The 15,424-nt window shown below is 40.9% G+C and overlaps 1 protein-coding gene across 3 annotated transcripts in view; it reads left to right on the top strand.

The window, feature by feature from the left end:
* The window catches only part of LIN54 (lin-54 DREAM MuvB core complex component), a 41,421-nt gene that overhangs the window by 21,764 nt on the left and 4,233 nt on the right, over positions 1–15,424 (top strand). Inside the window, exons 3-13 of one of the 3 annotated variants that reach the window (XM_084204106.1) lie at positions 301–421; positions 3,075–3,220; positions 4,658–4,813; positions 7,067–7,283; positions 7,982–8,055; positions 8,205–8,402; positions 10,178–10,269; positions 11,457–11,528; positions 13,860–13,962; positions 14,156–14,293; positions 15,024–15,226. In XM_084204106.1, the coding sequence (XP_084060232.1) occupies positions 301–421; positions 3,075–3,220; positions 4,658–4,813; positions 7,067–7,283; positions 7,982–8,055; positions 8,205–8,402; positions 10,178–10,269; positions 11,457–11,528; positions 13,860–13,962; positions 14,156–14,293; positions 15,024–15,226 (1,520 nt within the window). The remainder of the gene's footprint in view (positions 1–300; positions 422–3,074; positions 3,221–4,657; positions 4,814–7,066; positions 7,284–7,981; positions 8,056–8,204; positions 8,403–10,177; positions 10,270–11,456; positions 11,529–13,859; positions 13,963–14,155; positions 14,294–15,023; positions 15,227–15,424) is intronic. The other 2 variants (XM_084204107.1, XM_084204108.1) reach the window with 2 other exon arrangements.

The raw sequence follows: 15,424 nt of genomic DNA, 5'->3' as shown, positions 1-15,424 counted from the left end.
GTTGGTCTACATAATAATTTCAGCATCTTGAAGATAAGATGTTTGCACAGAGAGCTATCTTGTGAAAAAGCTGAGAGGGATTTGGCTATCCTACTTTGGTAGCTGGCATTCTGAAGTGTCAAGGATAATCTCCTAGTTCTTTCCGTAAGGAGAAATGGAGATGAAATGCAAGATACACAGTTATTCTTCTAATTATGTATGCAAGTATTGCCCTTTTTATTTTTTAATGTACTTAACAATACAATAATTTAGATCCAAAATGCTCAAGTTACTTTAGATCTTTTTTCCTCCATCTTTTAGATTGCGAAGAAGACTCGAACCCCAACTTCTGGCCCGGTGATCACCAAGCTGATATTTGCAAAACCAATCAATAGCAAAGCTGTTACAGGGCAGACCACTCAAGTGTCACCAGTCATTGCAGGTTGTACTACTTTGACTTGTTTTGCTTTGCCATTTTTTAAAGGCTTTTCAAAGAAATGGTAATTGTAGAAATTCTTCTGTCTCGACACTTTTACTGTAGTTTCTGCAAAGTACCTCAAGAAATTGAAAAAAAGATTTAGAAAAATTTTTTGGTAGAAGCCGATAAATGCAGTTGTTGGTACCTCTATACTCATTTAGAATAATCTTGGTAATTGCAGAGTTGCTTTTACTGCAAGGTACTTTTACTTCATGGATTTTGGGGAGGAAAAAAAAATACCCCAGAGCCACAGAAAAGATTACTTGATGAACAGAAAGTATTTTCAGAAACATTTCATAAATACACAGGGGGAAAGGAAGACACGTGCTTTTTGTATTACTCTAATCTGCTTATAGTTGGACTTAAATGTAATACATGCAAATAACAGAAAAAAATGTTTGAATGAAGAAAGTGAATAAAGCTGTGTTGTTTTTGTTGAGTTGCTCACCTACTGCAAAAATAACCATCGCAGAAGTGTCTAGGAAAGTAATTTAGGCAAATAACAAATGGTCTTTCCCTTTGGAAAACAACTCTATATATCGTTATAAAAAATAAAAGCCCAACTGACCACAGAACAACAGCAAAAGCACCAACAAAATTAAAGAAAAAAAACACAGTGTAATACCTTGTTTATAATGGCAGCGTATCTGTTGCTAAACATCTTAGGCATCTAAGTTTTCTGGAAAAGACAAATGTAGGAAGGTGGATTCATCATTATAGCTTTGAAGGATGTCTAACTGCTTACAGATTTATCAGTCTAAGTAGGCCTAAAATCTTTCCCAGGTATTTAGTCAAATTTGTTAAGTCTTTACAGCACTGGGACTTGAGCTGGTTTTAAGTATGCAACTGTCTCCTGTATTCAGTACACTGATAGATCCCAGCAAATGGCACAGAGCTGGAACATAATCTTTTTCTTGAGTTGGCAGGCTGCCTGCAGCCTGACGTGTTTCAGGTGAAAGAGGAATTCCCCATCCCACTCCCCAGCTTGTCCCCTTTCTCAAATTCCCCACCAAATATATAGACCTGTAATAAGATTGCTATGCTTATAAATACTTGAATTAAGTTGTTTGTGTGTTTTAAAAAACAATCCAAACAAACAAAAAACCCAACCTAAAAACATTAAAAATTACTTGCAGTTTTTAAATCAGTATTTTGAAAAATCACCTGTGCCTGAGCCATCACTAAAACTATCACTGGAAGGTAAAGTTGCTTCATTAATTGAGAAGGGAATCTTTAAATATTGGTTTTTCCCTCACCATTCCAAACAACCAGCACAGCTTGCCAGCTCTGAGAGGCTGGCATCACTTTAGAGAAGGTGTAACATTTGTGTTTGTGTTTTGATTTTTTTATACATGTTTTCATGAATCTGATAAATATTTTTAATTGCCTGTAAATTCCTGCAAGCTGAGGTGGAAGTTATAATCTGGAAAGACTTGTCAGTATAAGCTGCCAGATTCTCTTTGGAAGCTGATGCCAAGGAGGAGATGTAATGAGAAGGGGGAAGCTGTCACCAAGAAAATAACTCAAAGGATTGAAACCTCTAGCTGTTTTTTTCCCCTCAGACTGACATTCTTCAGGTTGCACATGGCTTAGCAGCTGCTGGCAACTATCTATGCTGTTAGACTGCACAGAAGTGGTTATTTTAGAGCACACAGACTGCAGAGGAAATCAGCTTGCCGTGAGAATAGTGCTTTTTCTTGTTAGTTCCAGTTGACTTTAATTTTTATGCCACCAGTTGATTTTGGATGGAAAAGTTATGCTGGTATTTGTTTGTTTCTTATTTTTTGTAAATGTAGTACAAGAGAATGGGTGACAGAAGCTATGACAGATATGAGTCTGAACCAAAGTGGAGCAGAGGAAAGCTCAGTGGTCAAGCATTCTTTGGAAAGAAACTTAGAAAGTATGGGGGAAAAAAAATCTGGTTTCCATTCTGGGAGTTTGCAATATTCCTGAAACTGATGTCATGATTTGGAGCTGCTGTTTTTGATGTTTACTCTTCTTTGGCATTGTAAAAAGAGAGAGAGTATATGACACACACATGAAAACATGGGTGGTAGTGTGACTAAAAACTGTTTGGCAGTGAAAGAGGCAGCCATCAACAGAGAAAAGAAAAAACCTGAAAACCTCAGAGCTGACTGTAGACAGACCAAACATCTTTTTCTTGGTCACTGTAACCCAGCTGGTGTTTGATGGCTGAGGTTTCAAAGGAAGTAATCCTCCACCGATGCTCAGTTTCTCTGTGCACTGGCAGCAGCCCCGGGCTTTCCCAGGAAGCTGCCAGCTGGCTGGGTGTGTGTGTGGTGCAGGTGTACTGGAGGGCTCTGCTCCTCAGGATGCTGTCCTGGCTGTCAAGAATTGTCAGCTGAATGGCACAGAAATCTCAATGTGCATTTTGGCTCTTTTTTAAAGCCCGAGCAAACTGTCTTTTTGTTTGTAATAATAGCAATTATTTTCTACTTTGTTGCTAAATCTAACTTATAGAGTGCCAGTGTCCTTCCTGTCAGGGCATACATTCTCAGAAGTAGGGATAAATTACACAAATGATAGGGAAAACTTTGCTTTAAAAGTTACTGTGATCAGGGATAACTGGAGCTGATGGTATCTTCATTGTTTATAGGTAGGGTTTTTTCACAGTCTGCTCCAGGGACACCACCAAAGACAATAACCATCTCTGACAGTGGAGTCATTGGATCATCTTTGAGTACAACAACACAACAGACACCGAATAAAATAGCTATCTCACCACTCAAATCCCCCAATAAGGTAAGGACCTGTTCTGGCTGCAGCCTTCTATCCCTCCTGCACGGTGGTCTGAATGGAGCTCTCTGTGTCTATGCTACAAGCTGTTTATTATCTCTCCAGAGATAATAAACATGTCTCCAGAGTCCATAAAAATATCTCCAGAGTCTCCATTTTGCATCACAATGCTCTGTGGTAATGCCCTAATTTAGATTTTTTTCAACTGGCTCCCTTACTATGGTTTTAAGCAGGTATGCATTACTGCATAGTTTCCTATTCCTGCCATTTTTTTGCCATTCCCTAAGCATTGATTCTGAGAGCAGCTGTTCCCTCTTAGCCAAGCACTCAGACTATTTTTAATGCCTTCATAAAACATCAACAGGCTGTTCAAGAGGAGACCTCAATAATATTAATAGGTCAGCACTTATTAACCATTCCTGCTACTGCACAGGCAATTTAGTCTTCCCTGATCACTTGTGAAGTAAATGAGATTTGCAGTGGTCCTTGCTGGAGATTTACACAGGTCAAGGTGACACTTGTGTTTCAGATTTGATAATTGTCTTGAGAAGAGGAATATTGCTGAAGAAAGGGAGATAAAGGGACAAGATGCACAGTGCAGGCAAACTAAAATATTAATAAAACGCAAATTAAGAATAAAGAATTATTTTAGTTTGGCTATGCTTTAGTGTTGTAATGTTATACTGATGGAGTAAAAGACTTGTGTTTGACAATTATTAGTAAGAGAAGCCACATAAAGAAGTTAAGTTTTATTCTAAAGTTATTTTTTTAACTAGGAGTGAGTGTGAAAAGACTTTTTAGGGTTACATCTTGAATTTACTGTTGATAAGCAATTCTAAGTATCTGGTTTTTCTTAAAACATAAGGAAGTTCAGAACAAAAAGTAGAAAACCAGCCTTGGAAGGGGTGTGGTTATATAAAGTGTTTATAAACACTGCACTCTGCAGAAATGTGGTCAGAAGACTGGATCTCTGGGAAACTGCGGTGTAAATTTGAAAGTACTGAGTTCTTATACTTTGACTGAATCAGTAGTGTGAGGTGAGAATTTTCTTTTCTTTTGAACAGCTTTTCTTTAAAATTCCTATTTATGATGTCACTGTACCACTTGTAATGCCTTTATTTAGAAGATCCCTCTTGACAATGCTCAGGCTTTAATGGGATAATTTCCTTAAAAAAAAAACCCTTACTCCCACCCAGATGCTGTGCTAGGTTTCTGCAGGAGCCTGTTGGTGCTGGAAACCAGTGATGCCTTCAAGTTCCTAAGGGCTCTGTTTGCTCTTGTTACAGCTGGACCCGTGTGAGTTGTGGTTAAATGCAGGACCCTTGTTCACAGAAAGAGCTCTGTTCTGGTGGAGAGCTGTGCTGTCCTGAGGAGGGGAATGTATATGTACAGGGTCCTGTGTCCTGCACAGAGGTTTAAACTGCTTTTTGTTTTGCCAAGCAGCTAACAGTGGTGTCAGTGGCCTCCCAGCCTCCCAGCTCCCCCCAGAAGACGGTGGGCGTCCCACTGAATGTAGCGTTAGGACAGCAGATCCTCACAGTGCAGCAGTCAGCACCCTCCTCCCCTGGGAAGGCTATAGTCAACCACACAACCACCCAGGTACAGAATGACTTTCCTTTGTCTTCTGCTGTGTCTGTCATTGCTTGCTGGAAACTGCAGTGTTGGACCACGGCTTGGCAGCGGTCTGTCCGCCGGGGTTCTTGGGACGGTGTTTGCTTAGGAATTGGCAGAAGTAACGCCCCAAGGAGTGTATACTTCTTTATTGAGGGGCGCAAACCAGTGCAAGCCCATATAATCTGTGCTGTTAGAAAGTAGCTTTCCAACCTGGAAAGCCCCACTTGGTGCAAATTCTTGTTTCTGTGTACTCAATCCCCCAAGTCACATGAAGAACTCTGTGACACGAGGAGGAGTTCTTTGGGTGGTTCTCTCTCTTCTGCCAATGTTTCTATGCCACTGCCTAGGGCTGCTTTCTGGGTATTTCTGAGGTTTGCAGCAGTGGAGTTCATATTCCTGCTGTAGAGGTCTGGGCTGAAACCTACAGAACCAGAAATTATTTATTTCCTATGTGTCATTTCTAGAAAAATGGGCTTTTCCATAATCGCTTTTATAAATAGTTTTGCATTAATCAATCACGAGACAAAACTGACTTTTCTTACAAATGACAATTTTTGCTGTTTTCCTCTTTTGTGATCTTAGGTAAATCTTTTTCTATCACAATATCTGTACTCCTGTGGTAAACATGAAGGGATGTGTATGGGTGCAAATATATCCAGAGTATGGATATAGCAGGGAGTGGACACACATGTACAGCATGAGACCAGAGACTCAGACAGATTTTCCCAGTCTTATTTTCCTGATACAGGAAATAATTGGAATGCTGCTATGGGAATATGAACACCATAGAGATTTGAACTGTTTTTTTCTCCAGGGAGAACTGTCTCCTGAAATAGTTGTTAAAAGGTTAAGTCTCTCTTAATACAAGCTTCCTAAGTGAGAAAATGGAGATATCTATGGGAGTTCCGTTGCAAAGCTGTCTGACACAACACAAGGGATTCACCTGCCCTCACTGGGCTCAAGAACATGCCTTTAGAAGAACTGTCCCCTGCATTTTACAATTTTCCCAGTTGTCCTTGGATAGCAGGACATTTGTGTGCTAGAAAGGACCGGTCTCCCTTTGATAATGTCTGTGACTATGCTTGCACATAGCGCTTATTTTGATGCTCTGGCTTGTTAAGGTATAAAATGTCTTAAGAAAAATAAAAAATCCCAAGAAAACACCTTTTAGAAGAGCAGGGTTGTTTTTCTAGTAAAATGTGTGCAAATTGAGATTTCATTCATGTAGTTGCTGAAAGCTGGCAGCTGGGAAAATGTTCTCATAAGAATTCACATCATACTGTCAACCAAATGTAATACTTAAACTTGATGTCAAGGACAATATGCTTTATACCAGTCATAAAAGATACTGAGAATAAAAAGCTGAGCTCTAAAAGAAGTTAAATGGAAGGAGAAAAAGGAAGAAATTAAGGTTTGAGGTTGAGTAAGTCTGGGAAAAGAGGCTCTTATCAAACCAGTAGACTTAGGAATGTGTATAAATGAAATAAAACTTTCTTGTTATTAGTTTGTAGTATGAGAAAAGTTGGAAAGATGAACTTTTGCAAATTCCTGGTATACTGATACTCCAGCTGCAAGGTAGCACAGGTCTGCTGAGCTCCCTTTCTTTCAGCATTTTGCCTTTTTTCTTAATGAATTTGTTTTGCTACTCCTCATTGTTCTTGCTTCTTTCATTTCTCAGCTTGTACTCTTTCTGATATCCATCAGTTATGGATTCTGTTCCCTTTTCCTCTCAAGGGTTGCACAGTGATTTCTGTGGATTAATTACAAACTATCTTCACAGGACATATCTGTACACACGCAGATAAATTATGATGCAGTTCCAGACAAACTGTTCTGCAAGTTCTTAGCATGTGCTTTTAATAGTAGGAATATTTCTATGTTTGGTTGTTTGATTGCGGAAGACAAACTGAGCCATGTTCTCTGTAGTCACTGGAAATAGTTTTGGCAGATGCATCTTGTGAAGTGGCCTGAGTCACCCTACTCATGTAAACACTAGTTTACTCTGGTGTTTGGTGTAGAGCATTGAAAATGGAACTGAGTTTACTCTGAGCTGTTGAGAGGCATTTAATCCCGTTGCATCTGTTCTACTTTTGAAAGCAAAAAGAGGGTAACTGTCTTCCCTCTCAAGAGTACGAATGGTATGCTAGAGTTGCTCACTAACAAATTGAGAAATAAACATGTTGATGTTCTTTCTGCCTTTGTACAAGTAACTTTGTGCTGTCTGTGTTGGCTTAACAGGCTGTGAAATCAGCAGTGCAGACCATTACTGTAGGAGGAGTGGGTACATCTCAATTTAAGACAATTATTCCCTTGGCAACTGCACCCAATGTTCAGCAGATTCAGGTACCTGGAAGCAAGTTCCATTATGTCAGACTTGTTACTGCCACAACAGCCAGTAGTTCAACCCAATCTGCCAGTCAAAATCCCAGTACGAATACTCAGCCTCTGCAACAGGGTAAGTGCTGCTGGTGATATTGTCTGAAGCCTCTGTTGGGTTTTTCTTTCATGTTTGTTCTGTAACGATTAAAATTAACACATAACAGAGATCAGTGAAGACTGACAAATGTACTTGGTTTTGTGGTAAGACTTCCATAAATTCCATATTCTGCTGCTACCTCTGGTCTGTATGTGGAAATGCTCCTTTGTGTCAAAATGCTCTGTAATTGGGCCTGAATCCTGGGAGCATTTGAGGTTGCTTTTCCCTAAATGACCAGATTTGTGGGTGGTTCATAACTTTTCGCATCTCCTCTATATGAAGAGCATGAAGGCAGGACAGCCCACAAGCATATTGGCAGAACTCCTGGAACATGAAGATCCTTCCATGTAAATTGCTTTAGAAGTGTCAGGTGTTTTTGCTGATTTCTGTCCACGCTTTCCAGAGGAGTAATAGAATAAAAGATTTCAAAGGGAAAAGGGATGAAAGGGAAATCAGTGTCCAGAGCAGGTCTGCACCCTGAAAGGTTTTTTAATCCATTGCTGTGAAATGTGTGCCAAAGACCTGTTTACAAAGGTCTTGTCTAGACCCAAGTGTAGCATGCCATGAGTTACAGTGTTAAGTACCTCTCTGTTATGCACATGTGACAGTCTGAAGGGCTGAACTGAGGACTTTGAGTGGCTAACACACATTCATATGATGTTGTTTCTTGACCCCAGCAAAGCCCGTGGTGGTGAACGCGACCCCCGTGCGTATGTCAGTTCCCATAGTACCAGCACAGACTGTGAAACAGGTGAGTTGGGTTTAAGTCATGTAATAGTCCTAACCTGGTTTGGTTGGCCAGAAAAAAGTCTGCTTCCAGCTCTGTAAAGAACTATTCTACTAATCAAAGTGTGTTCTGAATGATTTCATACTGATTTTATAAAGCTCTTTTCTCTCTAGGTGGTGCCCAAACCAATCAACTCAACTTCTCAAATTGTCACTACCAGTCAGCCCCAGCAAAGACTTATCATGCCAGCCACTCCACTGCCACAGATCCAGCCCAACCTCACCAACCTCCCCCCAGGCACTGTGCTGGCGCCAGCCCCTGGCACAGGAAATGTTGGCTATGCAGTCCTTCCAGCGCAGTATGTCACACAGGTATGGCATTTCCCAGAGATGGTTAAGCAAATGTTGCTCTTGTGGAATATTCAGCCTTTCCCTTAAAGGTTTCTGTGCTGTGACTGCCACCTGACACTGAGGCAACAGTTTCTATTAGGGACCCTTGGCAGAGTGATGATGGCACTTGAATTTCAATCATGGTTGCAATTAAAGCTTTGTTTTCTCAAAGGAGTTTTTATTAGCATAATAGCACAGCATTTCTGTAAGCAGAATCAGTGTAGTGCAATTTTGAGTAGCGTACAGAATTTATAATGCGAACTTACTCGAATCACCTAGATCTCAACTTGGAATTTCTAATCACCTAGACCCTACATATTGGGTCAGATCTGGATAAACAGTTTGCTTCATCACTTTAGCAATCATAACCTAGACTTGAAAATCATATGAAAGAGTACAAGTCACTTGGTCCTCAGAGGAAGCATATGTCAATGGAGGTCACACTGACCACTGGCAGTCACGGGGCTCCGTGTCCAGCAGCAGTTCCAGTCCAGGTTCATCACTTTGGACTTGGAACAGCTTGATTTTATAACTGCTCTGTGTGCTGTTACACTTCCCTGTTCCCTGACAATCACCACCACCTGGTTGTCTGGCTGCCTGATACTTCCATGGCCAGTAAGGAGCAGAGTAATTGGCCAGGTGCCCAGGAATCTTGAGACCTGTAGTGAGGGGAAGAAGAAATCCTATTGGTTTGTCTGCTTGGTTCACAGGACCTTCAGGGCCTGATGAGGAGGAGAAAGGGACCATATATGTGGCCTGCTTGGTCACAGAGAATGGCTGTCTTCATTATAAAATGGTGTTAGTTAATGCTAAACACATTGCCAGGGGTCAGAAGCAGCTGGTACCAGTCACCCCAACTGAGGCCTAGGGATTATTTTTTTGCTCTTTGCCAGGGTCTGACCAATGTTCAGGATGAAAAGGAGAATAAGTGAAATGTTCTGCTGAAGGCTGAAGTTTGTAGAAACAAAGACTGATAGCTCCTGGCATTCATTACTGGTACCAGACTGGTTTCTGGTTACCTTTTGGTTTTGTCAGAGTTGCAGTTTGACACTGAAGATTGTTACTATGTCCTTCCAGTCTAGTTCTGCAAATTTTACTTGAAACTAGCATCTGTTGGACCTCTCCTCTGAGGTTTGTGTTCCAGTCACAACTTGTCCCTGTTTGCCTGGCCCCAGTGGGTCTGTATCTTGCCATGTGCCAATGTGTCCCTAGAACCTGCCCCAGCAGGAGCAAACAGCTGCTTCTAGGTAATGCTAAAGAAGGTAGCCCAGAGCAGTGTTGCTTGGCATGTTCTTACGAGATTTTGGTTTTTTAATGTGAAAAATAAATGGTGGGTTCAGCTATGCAGAGGAGTTAGATTGCAAACCATTTTGCTTACTTTCATAGTAAGTGGCTTGTATATAAAGGAAGCTACAAATTTGTGCAGGAAGTGATTCTGCTCTATTAGGGGGAAAATAAGCATGTTTTTAGGAGCAGGAGCTGTTTGTGGTCTGAACGTTTCTGTGTGTTATCCCTGTTATCTGTATGGATCTAGACACTGTGATAGACAACAAAAAATAGAATCTAAAATAGTATTTTTATGCTGAGTATGGAGGCAGGAAGTTGCCACCTGGTCCAAGTTCTATAAGTGTCTAAAAGTGTTCTTAGAAGCAAGTTATTTCTGTAACAATATCTGGAAAGGTAATTTAAAGACTAGCAACACATCCTCTTGTTTATAATTTCTTTCACATCAGGCGTTAACCTTTTTGTTTTGTTAGCTACAACAGTCATCCTATGTATCCATAGCAAGCAACACTGGCTTCACAGGGACATCCAGTGTCCAGTCCCAGGCACGGCTGCCATTTAATGGGTAAGAGTTCTGAAAAAAAATCCCAAAACTTGTAGAATAGGCTGCTTGAATAAGCATGAAGTCTTGGAGTTTGGTTTGGGGAATTCTCAAGTCTGCTGTGGTGTGATTATTACCGCTGACTGAAGGGTGTGGATCTCTCTGACATTTGAGCCAGCCTCTTGATCAAAGCTGTGTTTTCCTTTCTGTTTTTTTTGAATTCATGTAGCAGAAAGTTGACCTGAAAGCTCCCTATTGCTCTTTTTTTTATTTGCAACAGCACCTGTGAGCTACAGGCCTCAACTATTTCTCAACATTGCTGCAAAGAGGTTCTGGACAGCATATAAGCTAGATGCTTAACACATGCAGAAATTCAGCCAAACAGCAAAATGGATCCTGATGGGAGCCTTTGGGTTTTTTCAGTCTTGCATTTTTCCTTTAAGGATGAAAATAACAGCTAACATATATTATTTTCCCTTTGCCAATCCAGCAGGCTTAGCTGTTCTGCTCAGTCCTTTTGTGTTACTGTTTGCTGGAAATTGTGAACATGAAGTTGCTTTTTGTTGCTGCAACCTCAACTGATGCGAACTAATCCCAAATCCAGATGCAGCTATTCAAATGAACCGGTTGGATTTAATCTCCCTAGTATTGCGTGCAGAAATTGCTGGATAGGGATGGAACAAATCTCATCAGATGTGATTAGTGTCACAAAATCCAAGTCTTAGGAGAAGTTAAAGACTGTGTCTACTATAAAATTTATCTGAAAACTGAATACTGTGGTTTGGCTTGCTTTCCCATTATTCCAGAGGGGGTATTTTTTTGTTTTCTTGGATTTTTTTTTAATTCCAAGTAGAACAAAAGAAAAGGCACAATCATGTTGTGTGAATTTTGGTTGGATCTGATCCCACTGCACTTGAAGGGATTCTGGGGATGGTTTCCCCGACTCCAGTTTTTTAGTTATGCTTCCTCTAGCTTTAAAGCCTAATTTCTACTTCAGGCATGCATTCAAATTTGCAGCAAATAATCCATCTCTTTCTGGGTTGGAAAGGAACTATTTATAATAGTTACTTAAACACAGTCAGCCAAAAATCTAATGCAAGGGGGAAAAGATTTTTTTTTTTTAAGTTTTTATTATGAGCTGTTTACATGAATTTAAAATAGGAAGAAACTGATAAAACTGTGTGTATATAAATGTCCTTTTTTCCCCTCAGAATAATTTCTTCTGAGTCTGCAAACCGCCCCAGGAAGCCTTGCAATTGTACTAAGTCTCTGTGTTTGAAACTGTAAGTACAGCTTGGTACAGTTTTTTTCTTTTAAGCCTTATTTTTAGCATCACAAATGTGCACCAAGTATCAGAATATAATGGTTTGAAGTACATCAGAAATTTTATGTCTAGATGCTGATTTAAGGTGGATATTGGTGGAGATGTTGCAGAGCCTGTGTAATTTTGCAGCTCCTGTGAGCTCCTATAGACTATAACATATAAAATTGTCTGATTTTGCATCATGTACCTTATTGCATGTTGGAGCCAATTCCACTCAACAGCTCTGGTTGCCTTGTTGGTACCATGAGTGAAATGCTATCTCATGGTTTCAGTCGTGGGCATTTACTATACTTTGGTGAAAGGCATCAGTAATGCCATCCTAGGTCAAATGTTTCAGAAAAATTGGGCTGTGTATATTTTATTAAAGGATTGAATAGACAAATGATTCTTCACTGATAGGTCTACCTCTTGCTTATCCATGAGATATTGTGCTGTTTCTTTCCATGTATTTGTAAGAATTTGACACAAAAGCATTTGGAGCTGAGGAGAGTTTCTTCACCTTGATCAGAGTCAGTTTATTGATATTTCTGGGACAGGAATGGGAGGAGATACTGAAATTAATCTGTGGTTCCCTGAATTCTAGACAATGAAGAGGAAATCAGGGGTGTGGTACTTGAAGGGGAAGTGATGCAATGGCATCTGAGACCAAGTTAAGAAGTTTGTTTAAACTCCTCTTAAGCTTGGGTGTCTTTTTGTGTAGCGTACCTCACCTCTGTATGGGGAGGTGTGCCCTGTGTTTCCTGGTCTCAGACTTGTCTGTTGCATAGCAGGAAGATGCGTAGCTGTTTTCCAGATATTTTGCATACATCACTGACCTCACAGTGCCCAATGTATGTTAGAAGTGTAGGGGGGTAGGCTTTGGTGCCTGAATGTGCCCTAGAAATGCTGGGAGAGGAATGGCATCACTGGGAATAATTTGCACCTTCAGAATGCTCTTAGGAAGCAAACTGTTCTTGTAAATCACTGATGTTATCTGTTCTGGGCATTGGTGCAGGGCAGATGGCTAATTCACCCTGGCACAGGTGCTTTCTCACTAGTAAAACCTTTTTTTTTGCCTGGAGGGGAACTTATTTTTTCCCAAATGTTCATGTAAGGTAGACACATAGCCTATTCTACTAAGAAGTCAACCCAGTTATTTGCTCTGGATTGATGCTGGCCCTGGTTCTTTTGGAACCAGTTCAGTTCTACCACTGAATTTTAAAAAAGAAAGGAGAGCTATTACAGGTTTTAAAAGATTTTGATTTAATTTGTTCCTGGGACCATTCAAGATGCTAAAAATCTCCAAAATCCGGTTCAACCTGATGAAGGGTTTTAGCGGGCTCCAGGGCAGCCCTAATCTAGTTTATGTCATGCTAGGCTGGGCAAGCCACAAAAAGCCAGTTTAGCAATGGGTTTAGGCTTCAAAAAATGACCATACACCCCCAGCAGGATTTGAAAAGCAAGTGAAGAGTTTTTGAAAAGCAAGTGAATCTATTTTTAGCTATTAGCTGGAGGTGGTCCTGGAAGCTTTGAAACATGTTGGAGTTTGTTGTGGCCTAAAGCCATGTTTGTGCTGGGAATGAATTAGATCTGTGAGTCTGTGGATCGGTGAGATGCTGTTTTTGATGGGAGGCACCAGAGGTACACAAGAGGCATGGCAACATGATTAGCTTTTTCTGTCTATGTTTTGCTGCTTTTTGTTAATATATATGTCTCTTTTTAAAGTCTGCTTTATCCTCATTCAGATCCTTCCGCTGGTTGTCTGTGCTTCAAAGTCTGACATGTACCAATTGTTATCCCTTTTCTATTCTTCCATCCCAGCTTAAGGACTAACAAAACTAACAAAAAAAAAGCTCCTTGCTGGGTTAGTTTGCCTGTTAACTGTCACTCCAATTGCTTGCCTTATGTTTTGGCTGTATGAGGGCTCCTGGCTTGAACTGACTGGGTCAGCAGCTGGCTGTAGGGTGGCTGCAGCAGACTGGCCCTCAATATGTGGGTGACCCAAGAGTCATTCTCAGAAAAAGTCTCATTAGCTTCTCTTGCTGCTTAGGGGACCTGTGCTGTGTGATGAGCTCAGGTGGGCACCCTTGAGCTCCACCTGTGTCTTTAGACAGCAGCTAGACTTGCACTAGAGGATTTTGGCTCTGCAGTGGGGTTGGTACTGCCTGTATGTGTGGAGTTGAGCAAAGGGTGACCCTTACCCATACTGGTGCTGGAGTTGGAACTTCTGGTACTGCAGTGTGGGAGTCAATACTCACACGCCAATGTAATGGTCAATATTTACAAATGCCTTCTGCATCTTCTGTTTCAGGTATTGTGACTGTTTTGCAAACGGTGAATTCTGCAATAACTGCAACTGTACAAATTGTTATAACAACCTGGACCATGAAAACGATAGGCAAAAAGCAATAAAGGTGAGGGGTCTCTTCCCCTGCCCCCTGGGATCAAAGTCATTTAGCTTCTTTTTTCTGAAGCTCCAGAGTGGGGCAGAGTGGGTGTATAATGCCCTGATCTCCTCCCACATGTGCAAGGCTTAAGTTCTTTTATTGCACCTCTAAATTCTGCTCCCTGCATGCAATGACTGACCCTTTGGGTCTGCATTGACAGGCCTGCCTGGACAGAAACCCTGAAGCCTTCAAGCCCAAAATAGGGAAAGGAAAGGAAGGAGAATCGGATCGGAGGCACAGCAAAGGATGTAACTGTAAGCGCTCGGGATGTCTCAAAAACTACTGTGAATGTTATGAGGTATGAAGCATTATCTCAATTGAAAAACAGTAGCTTTTCCCCTTTAATGTAGTGACTTCTCTCTTTTGCTTTGTCTCTTCCTTGTATTGCTATAATGTTTTCTCTTCTGTTTGTTTCCATTCCTGTAATGTTACCTCTTCTCCCAGAAGTTTGCACATAGGAATTGTACATGGAAAAATTGGTCACTACTGTTCTGTAATTTTAAACAATTTAGCAACTTTGAACTTAGACTTGGATTTGTTCTTTACTGAACAGCACCATTTCCTAAAGAAATCTACTGTACCAAGCCCCTAGGAGGAGTTGAAGCAGCATCCCACAGATGCTGTGGGATAGAATTTGTCTTTGGAATTCAAAAGCAGAAGTTGTTGTTACTTCATCTGCTGAGAGTGGGGTCAGTCTGTGGATGTAGAGACAGTGTAGGGACAGACTGACCTTTCTCAAAACTCAGCTGTCTAAATTACACCTGAAACTGGAGGTTGATGAAGAAAGGGTTGAGTGGGAAAACACTTATTTACATTCTATGCTCTATGATTCTATGATTAATTGAAGTATGCTTTCTGGGAAGACATCTCAACTTGAGGTAAGAATTTAGAGAGAAGACTACTACTTGGGAGTTTGTTCCAGTGGTTAATTGGTAAGAGATTAAAATAAGATCTCCTTTTTCTGGTGGTTTCTCATAAGGGGAGTCAAACTTGCAACAGGTTTCTGATGTTTTGTTTGTTTCTTTCAGGCAAAAATCATGTGTTCTTCCATATGCAAATGCATTGGCTGTAAAAATTTTGAAGAAAGCCCGGAGCGAAAGACATTGATGCATTTAGCAGATGCTGCAGAGGTCAGGGTGCAGCAGCAGACTGCTGCAAAGACCAAGTTATCATCCCAGATTTCAGACTTGCTGACAAGGCCAGCACCAGCACTCAGCAGTGGTGGTGGGAAGTAAGTTAATGCTGCACCCTCTTTGAGTTTTGTTTTTGATGTGTGTGACAGGTATGTCCCTGTCATCTCTGAGCCTTGTCTGTGTAAGCTGTAGAGGTGGGAGCAGTCAGGTGAATGGAACACTTTGTTCCTGTAACAGTAGGGATTCTGACCCACCAGTTCCTTTGGCTGTTAGCTGAGGCTTATTCACTGTCTAAA

Source organism: Fringilla coelebs (genome assembly GCF_963513975.1).
Source record: "Fringilla coelebs genome assembly, chromosome: 4".
In the NCBI taxonomy this organism is placed as follows: Eukaryota; Metazoa; Chordata; class Aves; order Passeriformes; family Fringillidae; genus Fringilla; species Fringilla coelebs.
The sequence above is the reverse complement of the archived record's forward strand: the minus strand, read 5'-3'. Positions and strand labels throughout refer to the sequence as shown.